The following is a 12,061-nucleotide window of genomic DNA, read 5'->3' on the forward strand; positions in this document are numbered from 1 at the left end:
TGGAGAGCTTCTGTGCAGGTATCTGCCTCAGTCTCCCCAGCTGGACGAAGGACGCAGGCACTGTCCTGCAGCCTCCTTTCCAGGAAGGCAGGTAAGCCCCAATCGGTCCGGAGGGACCCTCATGGCCCCGCCCCCTCCCCGCCCCGGCCCCCGAGTGGGTGGAGCCACAGCCGCTGCCCTCCCGGCTCTGCCGGCGAGCGCGGGTCCCGAGCGCCCCCCGTGCGCTTACCCTCCCAGGACCAGCACTCTCGCCTGAGAAGCAGCTGCGGTGCCGGGTGGTCCTGCCCGCCATGAGGAGCGCGCACCCCCTGGTCCTCTTCTCCCTGGCCGCCCTTTGCGGGAGCGGTGAGTGCTCTTAAGGGAAGGCGGGAGGGCGCCCGGGTCCGGCAGAGGCCGCTGGACCGGCCACAGGTGGGAGGGGAGTGGCCGAGCTTGTCCCGGCGGGAGGGGCCGGGCTGCTGGGACAAGCAGGTCTGCGAGGTCGGGGCGAGGCCAGTGCCTTTGCGTGGGGGGTCGGTGGACAGGAGCTCTGCGGGCAGCTCGGCTCAGCGCGAAGGGAGGCCTTGGCCCCGCTCGGGTCCCCCAGGTTCCTCCCTGCGAGTGTGGACATCAGGAGCAAGCCTGGCGCCCAGTCCTGGAGAAAGGGGTCTTGCCCACCCTGCCAGCCCCAAAATGTGCACAGTTTGGGGTGGATCTCTTAGGAAACACCACCACCTCTGGTCACCGGCGTGGGGAGGGCCGCTTAGCAACATGCAGGATGTGACACCTGGCAGGACACCCAAACCGCCCTTCAGATGTGCTGAGCATTTCCCAGCCTGAGCACCGAGGACCTGTCAGCTCCCACCTTCTGGCCCCTGCCCAACGTCTGGGCTCTGGTCAGCCTAGAGGACCAGGGCCACATCTGCTGGGACAGAGGCACACCCCAGGGGGGCCGGAGGAGGGGCTGCGGATATACGGATATATGTGGCTCTCATAGAGACAGCGGCCGCACCGCACTCAGTGTCCTGGCTCTGTCACCACTTGCTGGTGACCCCATGTCCTTCCTTTCCCCTCTCTGGGCCTCAGTTTCGCTATCTGTTTTCTGGGGATGACGGGCCCTGTCTACAGACATGGGGACTCAGATGTGCGAGTCAGTTGCAGTGTTTCTGAAGCATGGTCCTGGGGTCATGTATCAGAATCGCCCAGCAGAAACCTGGGCTCACAGATCAGAACCTCTGGAAACAGAGCCTGGGGACCTGCGTTTACACAGCACCGAGGTGATTCTTACATCTGATTGCACAAGCTACTGACAGTAATGCTGAGCTTTATGTAAAAGGTAAAACCCTCAACATTTTTTTTAAACCCATAGCTCCCTTTTAATAAACACAAATCCGTTCCCATCCTTGGTGAAAGACACGCACTGAAAATCGCTCTGCATCTCACATGCCCACTTGCAAAGCAGAGTCTGTGACCTTCACTTTCTGTAGTGTGATTCCAAAATAGGGATTACCTTGCCATTCTTCTAACATAGATTTTCAGACCAGCTGTGCTTTTGCAAACTGTACACAGGCTCACACGGGTTAGCATTCCCACTGTGTCCCCTCGGATAGTCAGCCCCATTCTGTTCCAGAGAGGGCCTGGGAAAGAAGGCCCTGGACAGAGGCAGGCCGGCCACGGCCCTTCAGAATCACTGAGTCACGACTGACCTCTAGTGGCGGGCTGTTTCACAGTGTCAGCCCCAGGGCTGGGGTGTGACCCACTGTGTCCCAGAAGCGTCCACCCATCTAGCCACCCTATCATCTTGGGGTGCAGGGCCCGTCCCCTGTCTTTTGGACCAGGAAGCCCTCATAGGCACAAAGCGGCAGACTGTAAAGTCTAAACACGTGTCATTCTGGGCTCCTTTTGCGGGGGCAAGGAGTTCATTCCAGTCCACAACAGCTCTGCTGGTCATCCCCACTGGGACCCCCACACTCACAAGTCCAAGCAGCAGTGTGAGTGCGCACACACTTGGCTCTGGACACCAAGGCCTCTGCAGGGGCAGCCTCCTTACAGGAAGTTAGCAGAGAAGGAAAAAGGCCCGAGACCTATCTGACTGGCGCCTGGACTCGGCTCTGCCCATCTTGCTGGGGTTCCTGGAGTAAGCACCTCCCCTCTTTGGTCTCAAGCTGCCCAGCTGAAAAACAAAGAGTTGGCTAAATGGTTTTCAGAGCCACTGACTCAGAAGCCCATAGGTGGTCTTCAAGATAGGGGAGGGTCCCTCGGGGCCAGCTGAGTGTCTGAGAGGCAAGACAGGTGCAAAGGTGGGCAGCCTGAGCATTCTTTCATGGACTCGGAGCCAGAAGCCTGCCGAGCAGTCGTGGCTCTCTCGGAAGCCCAGGTGGCAGTGGCCAATGCAGGCTGCAGAGCTGTGGATCCAGCTTTTCCCAGGATCACAGGGCTGGGGCCAGGAGCTGCAGATTCTGACCCCAGAGCTGCCCCAGCCATACAAGATGGGCTTGGACAAGTCACACTCCTCTTTAGGAAAAGCCTGGTCAGCCCAAGTACATATACTACAGAGGGCTGTGGGAGGTTCCAGCTGGAGCCTGGGGCTGTGGACTGGCTTCCAGGGCACTCAGGCAGTGGGCCTCTGTGAAGCAGTCCAGGGCATGAGAGGAGGGGCTCAAGAATCTAGGTCAAGCATCGGAGGACCCTCAGGAGAGCCCGGAGCATTCCGGGGGAGGGACAGTAGCAGCAGGTACTTGGGCAGCCTCTTTCACAGGGCACTAAATATTGCATCTGCTCTAGATAAGCAGCGAGTTGGAAAGTGCGTGGAGCAGGCAGGGCGGAGGCTGCTCCTGCGGCCCACCCAGCACCTACCCGGGAGTTTGACTCACACTTGCTCACTTGAAGCCATTCAGGCTCTGAGCCCCTGGCCCCACCCAGAGGGAAGGGTTTGGTAGAATGGGGAGCTTGCCCTGCAGGGGAGGACGGAATCTGAGTCCTAGGCTTGGTGAGCCACAGCCCTTCGCTGGCACCCCAAGCCTCCTTCATCCCTCTATCCTATACTACCTGCTCTCCCACCACCTCAGGTGTCCTTGATCTTCCTCTGAGTGTTCCTCTTTCCAAGGTGCCCCCCTGGTTCCCAACACATCCTCCCTAAAGAGCCCAGGCAGGTAGTGAGCAAGGACCAGGGCTGGAGGGGAGGACATCAGAGGGCAGATGGAGAGATTTGGAAGGTAGAATCGATAGATCCGGGCGGCCACCTGAAGACACACAGGTCTAGACTAGATGTCTAGTTGTGAGGTGCCACTTTGCTGGAGGGAACGAGAGAAGGAAGAGGTGGCACTTGGGAGGACCGCTGGGCTCCCTCTGGAATACTGAACTGGCATTCCCGAGGAGAGGGAAGCCTGCCAGCTCCTCAGCGGCTTCAGCCTGACCCAGGGACCCCTGTGCCCCCCAGCTTCCCCCTCCATTGCCATCAGCTGCAGTGGGTGTCACCTAGAGGAGGGCCAGCAGGTCTAACCTGTTTTCCCAGGGGACTGCCGCGTGGCCAATGCCGAGGAGAAGCTCATGGATCACCTTCTGAACAAAACCCGCTACAACAACCTGATTCGCCCGGCCACCAGCTCCTTGCAGCTCATCTCCATCCAGCTGCAGCTGTCCCTGGCCCAGCTCATTAGTGTGGTAGGTGTCGGGGGAGGGAGACTCTGCGGGTTTTTGGTGCCCTGGCTGGGTCTTGGGAAAAGGGGTGGCCATTCAGTGTGCATGGCTGGGAGTCAGGTGACTTGGGTTTCCCTTGTGGCATCACCCAGACTTGTGCACGAAGTCCCAGATCGTCCATCTGGTATTCTCCACTTGGGAGAGAGGACAGGACTGAGGCACGACAGAACTTTCTGGGTGATAGAAATGTCCTGTATCTTGAAAGCAGGTGCGTTACATGGGCAATACATTTGTTAAAACAGATCCAAACGTCCACTTGCCGTCTGTGCCTTTCACTGTATGTCAATCACACCTCAACTTTAAAAAAATTTTTTAAAGATGGGCGGTTTTCTACGTTCAGTGATGGCAGAGCAGCTTGTTGCAGACTCATTTTTCCACAAGAACAATTAGAAAAGATGGACACCCTGCCCCCTCCCCACCATCAAAATACGTTAAAAGTCTTGGAGAGCCAGGACTTGAGGGACCAGGTTCCAGATCCCTGATGGTCTACAGTGCTTTTCCCCAAGTTTAATGATTGGTAAACAGGGACGGAGGCTAAGGAGCTGAACATGGAGTGGTGGCTAAGAGGCTGGGAGGCCTCAGGCAATGGTTGCCACTTTCACAGGCCTGGGGTGGCACATATTAAAGTTTGAGCCTCACTAAGGAGATAGAAACCTTGAGAGGACAACCTCCGAGAGTAAAAATGAATCAAAAACAGACCAGCCCTCACAAAATGCAAATCTGCTTTGAACCAGCTCGGACACAGCCTGGATGACAGCGATCCACCCCTCCTCTGACTGCCCTCCTTAAAGCCAAGTCCACACTCCCTAGGGACGTGTACCGAATAACGACGGACCAACGGACCACATACACCTCAGTGGTCCCCTGAGATTGTAACAGAGCCGAAAAACTTCTATTGCCTAGTACATCACCGCCATTGTAACAGCAGAACACAATGCGTTGCAATTGCCAATGGTACTCAGTACAATAATACACAGGACAGGCTGGCATCCTAGGAGCAAGCGGCTATGGCACGCAGCCCAGGTATGTTGGAGGCCGTACCATCTTGGCGCGGGTCAGTGAACTCTGTGATGTTTGCACAAAGACGAAATCACCTAATGTAGATGTGTTTCTCAGACTGTAAGTGACGCATGACTGTAAAGTAGGATGAAAATTTGCTAGGCGCCCAATAAGGCAAGACAAAACAAGAATAGACCAAGGCAAAAAAAAAAAAAGACAATGGAAAAAAGACATACAGATTTGGTCAGGCATAGACTGTTAAAAAACTACTACTAAAATAGTAAACTTTATGGTATGTGAATGTTACCACTACTAAAAATGAATAAACAAATACTAAATTTTTAAAAAGAAAACAGCTGTTGATAGGTCCAAGAAAATTATACTGATAGAGAATTTGAAGCCTATCACGGGATGGGTTTAATAGCAGGTTGGTTATAAGAGAAGATAAGGTTAAGGAACTGGAAGACAGAGGCCAATGGACAATGCCTAGGCAAGTAACAGAAAAAGAATGGAAAATACAGAAAAGGAGATCATATGGTACATGTGGGGGTGATTCACTGGGCAGACCATGCATGCAGGACCAGCTCATGTGAAGATCGTGAGCTTTGTCTAGACATGTGGGATGTGAAACACCATCCAGGATAGGCTGTGTGGCCACAGGGCGCATGGCCCTGGAGCTCAGAGCCTATGTGACAAAGCAGCCCATGTAGGGCTCCTCCTGCCCAGTGAACTGATAGCCCCTCTCCTTCCCCAGAATGAGCGAGAACAGATCATGACCACCAATGTCTGGCTGAAACAGGTAAGTGCCCTGAGGGTCCCCAGCCCAGAGGGCCTCTCCTCCAGGGCTGCCCATTGGTGGCGATGGATGTATGAGTGACAGGGCCCTACCCGTGTGCTCAGGAGTGGACCGACTACCGCCTGGCCTGGAACAGCTCCTGCTACGAGGGTGTGAACATCCTGAGGATCCCTGCAAAGCGCATCTGGCTGCCTGACATCGTGCTTTACAACAAGTGAGTGGTGGGGCCGTTGGGGTGCCAGCCTGCGGGGTTCTCCAGTCCTGAGTTCAGCCCCTGGCCCCATCTGTGCATCACCGCAACTTCCTAGCTGTCAGGCTGGAAGAGGAGGTAGAGGTGAACAGAGCCAGTGCCCCCAGTTCCAGATGGGGATGCGGAGGCCCAGACTCGCTCAGGCACAGCTGGGCCCAGGCCTAACGCCCTGAGCCCAAGTCCAGTGCCTTCTGTCCCCAAGACCATCTATTGGACCATCTGTTGCTTGGTAAGGGCTGGGTGTCGGTGGCGCCGACTTACTCTGTAAATACGTTAGGTAAGTGGGGGGAGCCAAAGAGACTGTCTCCAGGTGGTAGTTACACTGGCAGAAGTGCGAAATGATTACGAGTGTGGGGTGCAGGGACAATGGGCCAGAGTTCGAATTCGGCTCTTCTGCTTGACTTCTCTGAGCCTCAGTTTCCCCTTCTGTAAAACGGGGATAAACAAGACCCACCTCAGTGAGCTGTTGGGAGGCCTAAATGAGCCGATGCATGAGGATACTCCCTGCCACTCCCTGCCACTCCCTGCGGGGTTCTGTAGCTGGCAGCTGCACGGGAGCCTCATGCGGTCCTCCATGCCCTGCCCCTGCCCCAGTGCTGACGGGACCTACGAGGTGTCTCTCTACACCAACGTGGTGGTGCGCTCCAACGGCAGCATCATGTGGCTGCCCCCCGCCATCTACAAGAGCGCCTGCAAGATCGAGGTGAAGCACTTCCCCTTTGACCAGCAGAACTGCACCCTCAAGTTCCGCTCCTGGACCTACGACCACACGGAGATTGACATGGTCCTCAAGTCGCCCACGGCCAGCATGGATGACTTCACCCCCAGTGGTGAATGGGACATCGTGGCCCTCCCGGGGCGAAGGACGGTGAATCCGAAGGACCCCAGCTACGTGGACGTGACGTACGACTTCATCATCCGCCGCAAGCCGCTGTTCTATACCATCAACCTCATCATCCCCTGCGTGCTCATCACCTCGCTGGCCATCCTGGTCTTCTACCTGCCGTCCGACTGCGGCGAGAAGATGACGCTGTGCATCTCCGTGCTGCTGGCTCTCACCGTCTTCCTGCTGCTCATCTCCAAGATCGTGCCACCCACCTCCCTGGACGTGCCACTCATTGGCAAGTACCTCATGTTCACCATGGTGCTGGTCACCTTCTCCATCGTCACCAGCGTGTGCGTGCTCAACGTGCACCACCGCTCACCCAGCACGCACACCATGGCGCCCTGGGTCAGGCGCTGCTTCCTGCGCCAGCTGCCCACCTTCCTCTTCATGAAGCGCCCCGACGGCAGCCCCCCCAGGACTTCCCAGCCCAGCCAGGCTGAGGCCCCCACCACCGCCTCGGCCCTGGGCCCGGCCAGCTCCTCCAACCTCTGTGGGACCTCCACGTACTTCGTGAATCCTGCCTCTGCGGCTCCCAAGCCTCCCACTGGCTCTGACTCTGTGAGGACCCCCAGGGACTTCCGGCCGAGGTCCTCCGGGAGGTTTCAGCAGGATGTGCAGGAGGCTTTACAGGGCGTCAGCTTCATCGCCCAGCACATGAAGAGTGACGATCAGGACCAGAGCGTAAGTTGCTGCCCAGCCCCCACCACGTATCCAGGGATCAGGCTCAGACAATAGGGCCAGCTCCCATTTCCCACAGTTCATTCTTATGAGACAAGGGCTCACAAACTGTCTGTGGGGGTAAGGAACCCAAAATGTCGCGCAGCTGTATCAGAGCTTCATGCACGGGGTGGGCGGGGGGAAGACGGGCGATCCTTTCCATTAGTTTTGGGTTCCCCGGAAGCAGAGCCTGAAGTGAGGACCTGGGCAAAGGTGGTTCACATGACCAGTGATCTCAGGATGCTGAGTAAGGAAGTAGGGACAGTGAGCTGGGGAAGCGAGATTAAACCAACATGGGTACTGGTGAGTGGGATACTGCCCGAGGCCCGAAGTTCAGGGCTTGGAGCAGCTCAGCCCAGCAAAGACCCTCTGAGGACGCAGGCGCAGAACCAGCCCCTGGGGGGAGGTGGGCGTTTGTCCCTCAGCTCCTGTCCCATGGGGGTTCTACTTCCTGGCTCTGCCAGTGGGTTGTGCAGCCAACACCCTGGGGGTTGGAGAAGCCCCGGGCAGAGGAGAGAGAGACACAGGCTCCCAAAGTGGGAAACTGCCAGGGGGGCTGAAAGTGATGCCTGCAGCCTTTAGGGGCACACGTGGCCAGGGCACCAAGAGCATCTGCTCCCAGCCTCCTCAAGCTTGCCAAGAAGCCCTACATTTGTAGCCAAACGTTTGTAGCTTTTAAGAGTACAGAAATATCAATTAAAATATTATCGCTAGCCAGGATCATAACTCATTGAGCAGGGTAACTACGGTTACAGATTTTTAGAAAGGTTGCATTTACTCTTCAGGACAGGCAGTGAGTGCTAGAGTGCAGGTGTCCCAACGACTCCTCCGAACGTTTAACACTGCAAAGGACAGTTCTATGACAGAGCACAGAATGCGATGGTAATGGTAGGAAGTGTGCACCGCGGTGCCACAGCAGGCAGAGCAAGTGTCACAGTCTCGTGAACCTTCTCATCTCAACACCTTATCAGACCAGACCCTCTCAGCAGACGCTGACCCCAGTGCACGCCGCTGCCTCTGCTCCGGCTTACCTTCCTGCGGCTCCCGTCCACCGGCCCATCCTCCAGGGAAAGCTCTGCAGTCCATTAGCTGGCATGCAGGGCAAAGAGCAGGCCAGAGAAGCTGCAGACTCACACTGTGAAGAGGGGAGAAGAGCGTTGGTAACACGTGGAATGCAGGGCACCGGCTCTTCTGATGGCGGCCTGCAGCGCATGAACTGTAGAAACGCAGCGTCCCAGGCCCCCGCAGACCTGCCTGCTCAGAACCTGTTCTGCCAGGTCCCCAGGGGACTCTTGGGAACTCGCCAGCGTGAGCAGCACAGCTGTCCAGGACCACCAGACTTTGCTCTTAAAAAAATCGCTTTGATTGTGCTTTCCTTTCGTTCAAAACCAGTAGCTCAGCATCACCCAAATCACTGGGTCCCAATGGTTCCTGTGCAGCCTGGGGCCCTGTGGGCTGAATAAGAGCCACTTGGCCACCTTTTCAAAATCCAGCTTCGGGGCCACCAGGACTGAGCCAGGGTCTCAGGGAGGCGTCTGGGAGCTGCATTTCCAAGCAGCTCCCCGGTGGTTCCCATGCACGTGCAGGTGGGGTAGCCCTGCTCCCCAGCTGCCCCACCGAGCTGCCACCCACTCCGAGCCCCCTCTCCTAAAGGACTCCCAGCCCCATGGTGCTCACAGGCTTCTGACTCTGTCTACATCAGTTCATTAAAAGCCTCTCGAGGGAAGGACCCAGCCAGCATCCCGGTTACTATCATCTCAGTATTCACTGAGCTCCCACCACACAGCAGGCGCCCTGCCAAGACTGACACCCATCACTGCTAACCCTCCATGAGCCCTGTGAAGTGGCATTTGCTCCCACCCCCATTTTACAAGGAAAGATAGGCTCAGAGAGGCTCAGTGACTTGCCCAGGGTCACACACTGGCACAGAGCAGAGCCAAGCTCTGTACCCAGATCTTTCTGATATCCCCAAACTTTCTTGTCCTACACTGAGAAGATGATGGATTTGGGTGATCGACTTTCACATGTCTGGCTGGAAGAAAGCAGCTTTCTCCCTTCTGAGTGTGTCTGCCCCTGACCCGGCCCAGGCTGTGTTTCCCAGCCTCAGCACTTTCACCCTGCTTGGTGACTAACTGGTCACTATAAATAGCACAAAATATAAAAAGAGGGGAGAAGGCACACACACCACAAAAGAGTCGTCTGAAATTAGGGCTGTCAAAAAGAAAGCCAAGAAAGCGGGGGAGAGCTCACGTGGAGAGCCAGGTGGTACCCACTGGTCCGGGCCCGTGGCACTTGCGTTTGGCTGGGGGCCTGGGGCTGGGTGGCACACACCACTGACGAGGCCCTGACAAATTGGGTCACTAATGTCAGCTTGCTCATCGCTGTGCAAATTTCCAACTCCTGAATCTCTCCAGAATTCAGATGCAGCCAGTCTCACCAGAGCGAGGGTGTGAACATAGGTATCGGGGAGGAAGGCCAGGATGTTAGGGCGCTGCAGGGGTATCGTATCGCCCCAGGCAGAAGAGGCAGACACATCTGTTGTGGCACCTCTGGAGGCCGGCCAGTTTTCTGCCAACCCCACAGTCCATGCTGGGCTCTGAGAGTGACCAGACGATACAGCAAGGAAGCTGGGCCTTAATGACTGGAACTGTTACCAGAATGAGAAACTGAACAGCAGGCTATCGCGCCTTCCCCAGTGCCCCACCCCCCAAGGTGGCCCTAAATTTTCCTTCATCTGGGGCCAGCTCAGGAGGCTTGAAGTGAAAATAAGAGGAGAAACTTGTGATCCTTAGGCCTCATTTCCTTGCTTACAATCAGGTTTGGTTTTAATCACACATCTGAGCTTTCTGTCCAGCCCAGGTTCCCCATGGCTCTGCGAAGCTGCGGGAGTGGGTAGGGGGAGACTGACAAGCTGTGAGGCACAGGGGCCTGTGGGGTTCCAGCCAGATAGTGAGGGCCCAACTTGGGGCACAGGAAGAGAGCACGGGGACCCCAGCACTGACCTGTGTGACCCGCCTCTGTCTGCCCACAGGTTGTGGAGGACTGGAAGTACGTGGCCATGGTGGTCGATCGGCTGTTCCTGTGGGTGTTCGTGGTTGTGTGTGTGCTGGGCACCGTGGGGCTCTTCCTGCCTCCCGTCTTCCAGACCCACGTGCCCTCCGAGGGTCCCTAGGCTGCCCTGCATGCCCCAGGTCCCCAGTTGTGGGGTAAGATGATGCAAGTGGCCCAGTGGGCAGTTTGTGGTTTCCCTCTGGGTCACAGCTGCTGAGGCCCTAAATGAATGACACCATCAGCCATCAGCCCATTAAACAGCCACGGCGTGGGAGAGGTGAGGATTGGGGGCCTGGACTGTTCTCTCTGAAGGCCTCGGAGGAATCCAGGGGACCCTGACATGAGCGGGCTTTCGACAGTTCAGCTGCATACCAGAGTAAGGACGGGCATAGCAGCAGCGGCTGCTATGTGCCAGGCATCGTCCCTCGCACCCCGTCTCCCTGTACTCCCTCAGTCCCCTAGGCTCACTGGCTTTTAGTGGTCACACATTTCAGGATCCCTCCCAGCTCTGAGCCTGTGCACCTGCAGCACCTTCCAGACCCTCCCCCGGTGCCTCCGAGGCTCTTCCTGTGGCTGCATCCTCCAGGGCTGAATTCTGATCCACCCTTTGTTCCAGTGTCACTTCCCTGAGAGGCCTTCCCCAGTCACCCGAAAGCATCCCCCTCACAGTCACAGTCCCTGACACGTTCCTCAGCACCTGAGGTTCTTGCTGGCATGTCTGCGGCCCACATCTACCTACTAGAGCATGAGCTCCATGAGAGCAGGGACCTGGTCTTTTGTGTTTGCTGTGGTATCCCCATGACCCAGGACAGAGCTCGGCACACAGTGGGTGCTCAATAAATGTTTGTTTAATGAACGAATGGCTTCTATTCCTCCTTCAAGCTCAGATGCCCCTCCTCTGAGAAGCTGCCCCTGGCTCCCCACAGAAAGCAGGGGCCCCCTCCTCCTCCGTGACCCACAGCCCAGCACCCATTCCACTGTGTGTCACGGCTGGGTTCAGGTGCGTCTCCCTCCCAGATGCTCTGATTGGGCCCCAACATTCTATCTTTTGCCCAGTGCCTGGTGCATAATAGGTGCTCAAAATATGTGTGGAGTGGAGGACTTTCAAAATTCTATTTTTAAAAATTATATGATTTTATACAAAACTCTCTTTTTTTGCCAAGAAAATGAATCTTAATAGATGCATAGTTTTGTGTTATCAGGATATACGAGATGACGTCCATCATCCAAACTACCCACATACACACCCCCTCCTGTGCTGCTCCTTCCGGTCCTGCCTCTACTCATCTTTCTCCATCACTGTAGTTTAGCTGTTCAAAAATGCCATGTACATGAGCCTGTGAGAAGAAAGCCTTTGACAGGCATCCGAGTTGCTGAGGGTGCCCACAGTTTTTTCCTGTCTTGCCAAGCAATATTCTATCACATGGATGTCAAATTTAGGTTACCAGTTTGGGGCAATTATGAATAGGGCTCCTATAAACATTCAGGTATAGAATTTTATGTATGAACAACTGTTTTGATTTCTCCAGATGAGTACTCGGGAGTGTGGTTGCATTATGTTTAACTTATGTGGGACTGTCAGACTTTTCTGGAGGGGCTATAGCATTTTGCATTCCCACAGTGTACGAGAGGTCCAGCTGCTCTGGGTCCTTGCCTGCATGTGGTACTGGCTGCACTTTTTACC

At 56.0% G+C, this 12,061-nt stretch overlaps 1 protein-coding gene across 1 annotated transcript; it reads left to right on the forward strand.

Annotated features, from left to right (window-relative positions):
* Positions 1-218: 218 nt before the first annotated feature.
* Positions 219-11,200, forward strand: CHRNB4 (cholinergic receptor nicotinic beta 4 subunit). Its single transcript, XM_016125866.2, has 6 exons — positions 219-345; positions 3,494-3,642; positions 5,432-5,476; positions 5,578-5,687; positions 6,318-7,290; positions 10,358-11,200. Exons 1-6 carry the CDS (start codon positions 291-293, stop codon positions 10,496-10,498), a joined length of 1,473 nt encoding a protein of 490 aa, XP_015981352.2. The 5' UTR covers positions 219-290; the 3' UTR covers positions 10,499-11,200.
* The last annotated feature ends 861 nt before the right edge of the window (positions 11,201-12,061 follow it).

Source organism: Rousettus aegyptiacus, unplaced genomic scaffold (genome assembly GCF_014176215.1).
Source record: "Rousettus aegyptiacus isolate mRouAeg1 unplaced genomic scaffold, mRouAeg1.p scaffold_m13_p_14, whole genome shotgun sequence".
In the NCBI taxonomy this organism is placed as follows: Eukaryota; Metazoa; Chordata; class Mammalia; order Chiroptera; family Pteropodidae; genus Rousettus; species Rousettus aegyptiacus.

Coding starts and splice junctions, on each gene's coding strand:
- CHRNB4 (XM_016125866.2), top strand. CDS start 291: ATGAGGAGCGCGCACCCCCTGGTCCTCTTCTCCCTGGCCGCCCTTTGC. Junction 346..3,493: donor GGCCGCCCTTTGCGGGAGCG/GTGAGTGCTCTT, acceptor CTGTTTTCCCAG/GGGACTGCCGCGTGGCCAAT. Junction 3,643..5,431: donor TGGCCCAGCTCATTAGTGTG/GTAGGTGTCGGG, acceptor CTCCTTCCCCAG/AATGAGCGAGAACAGATCAT.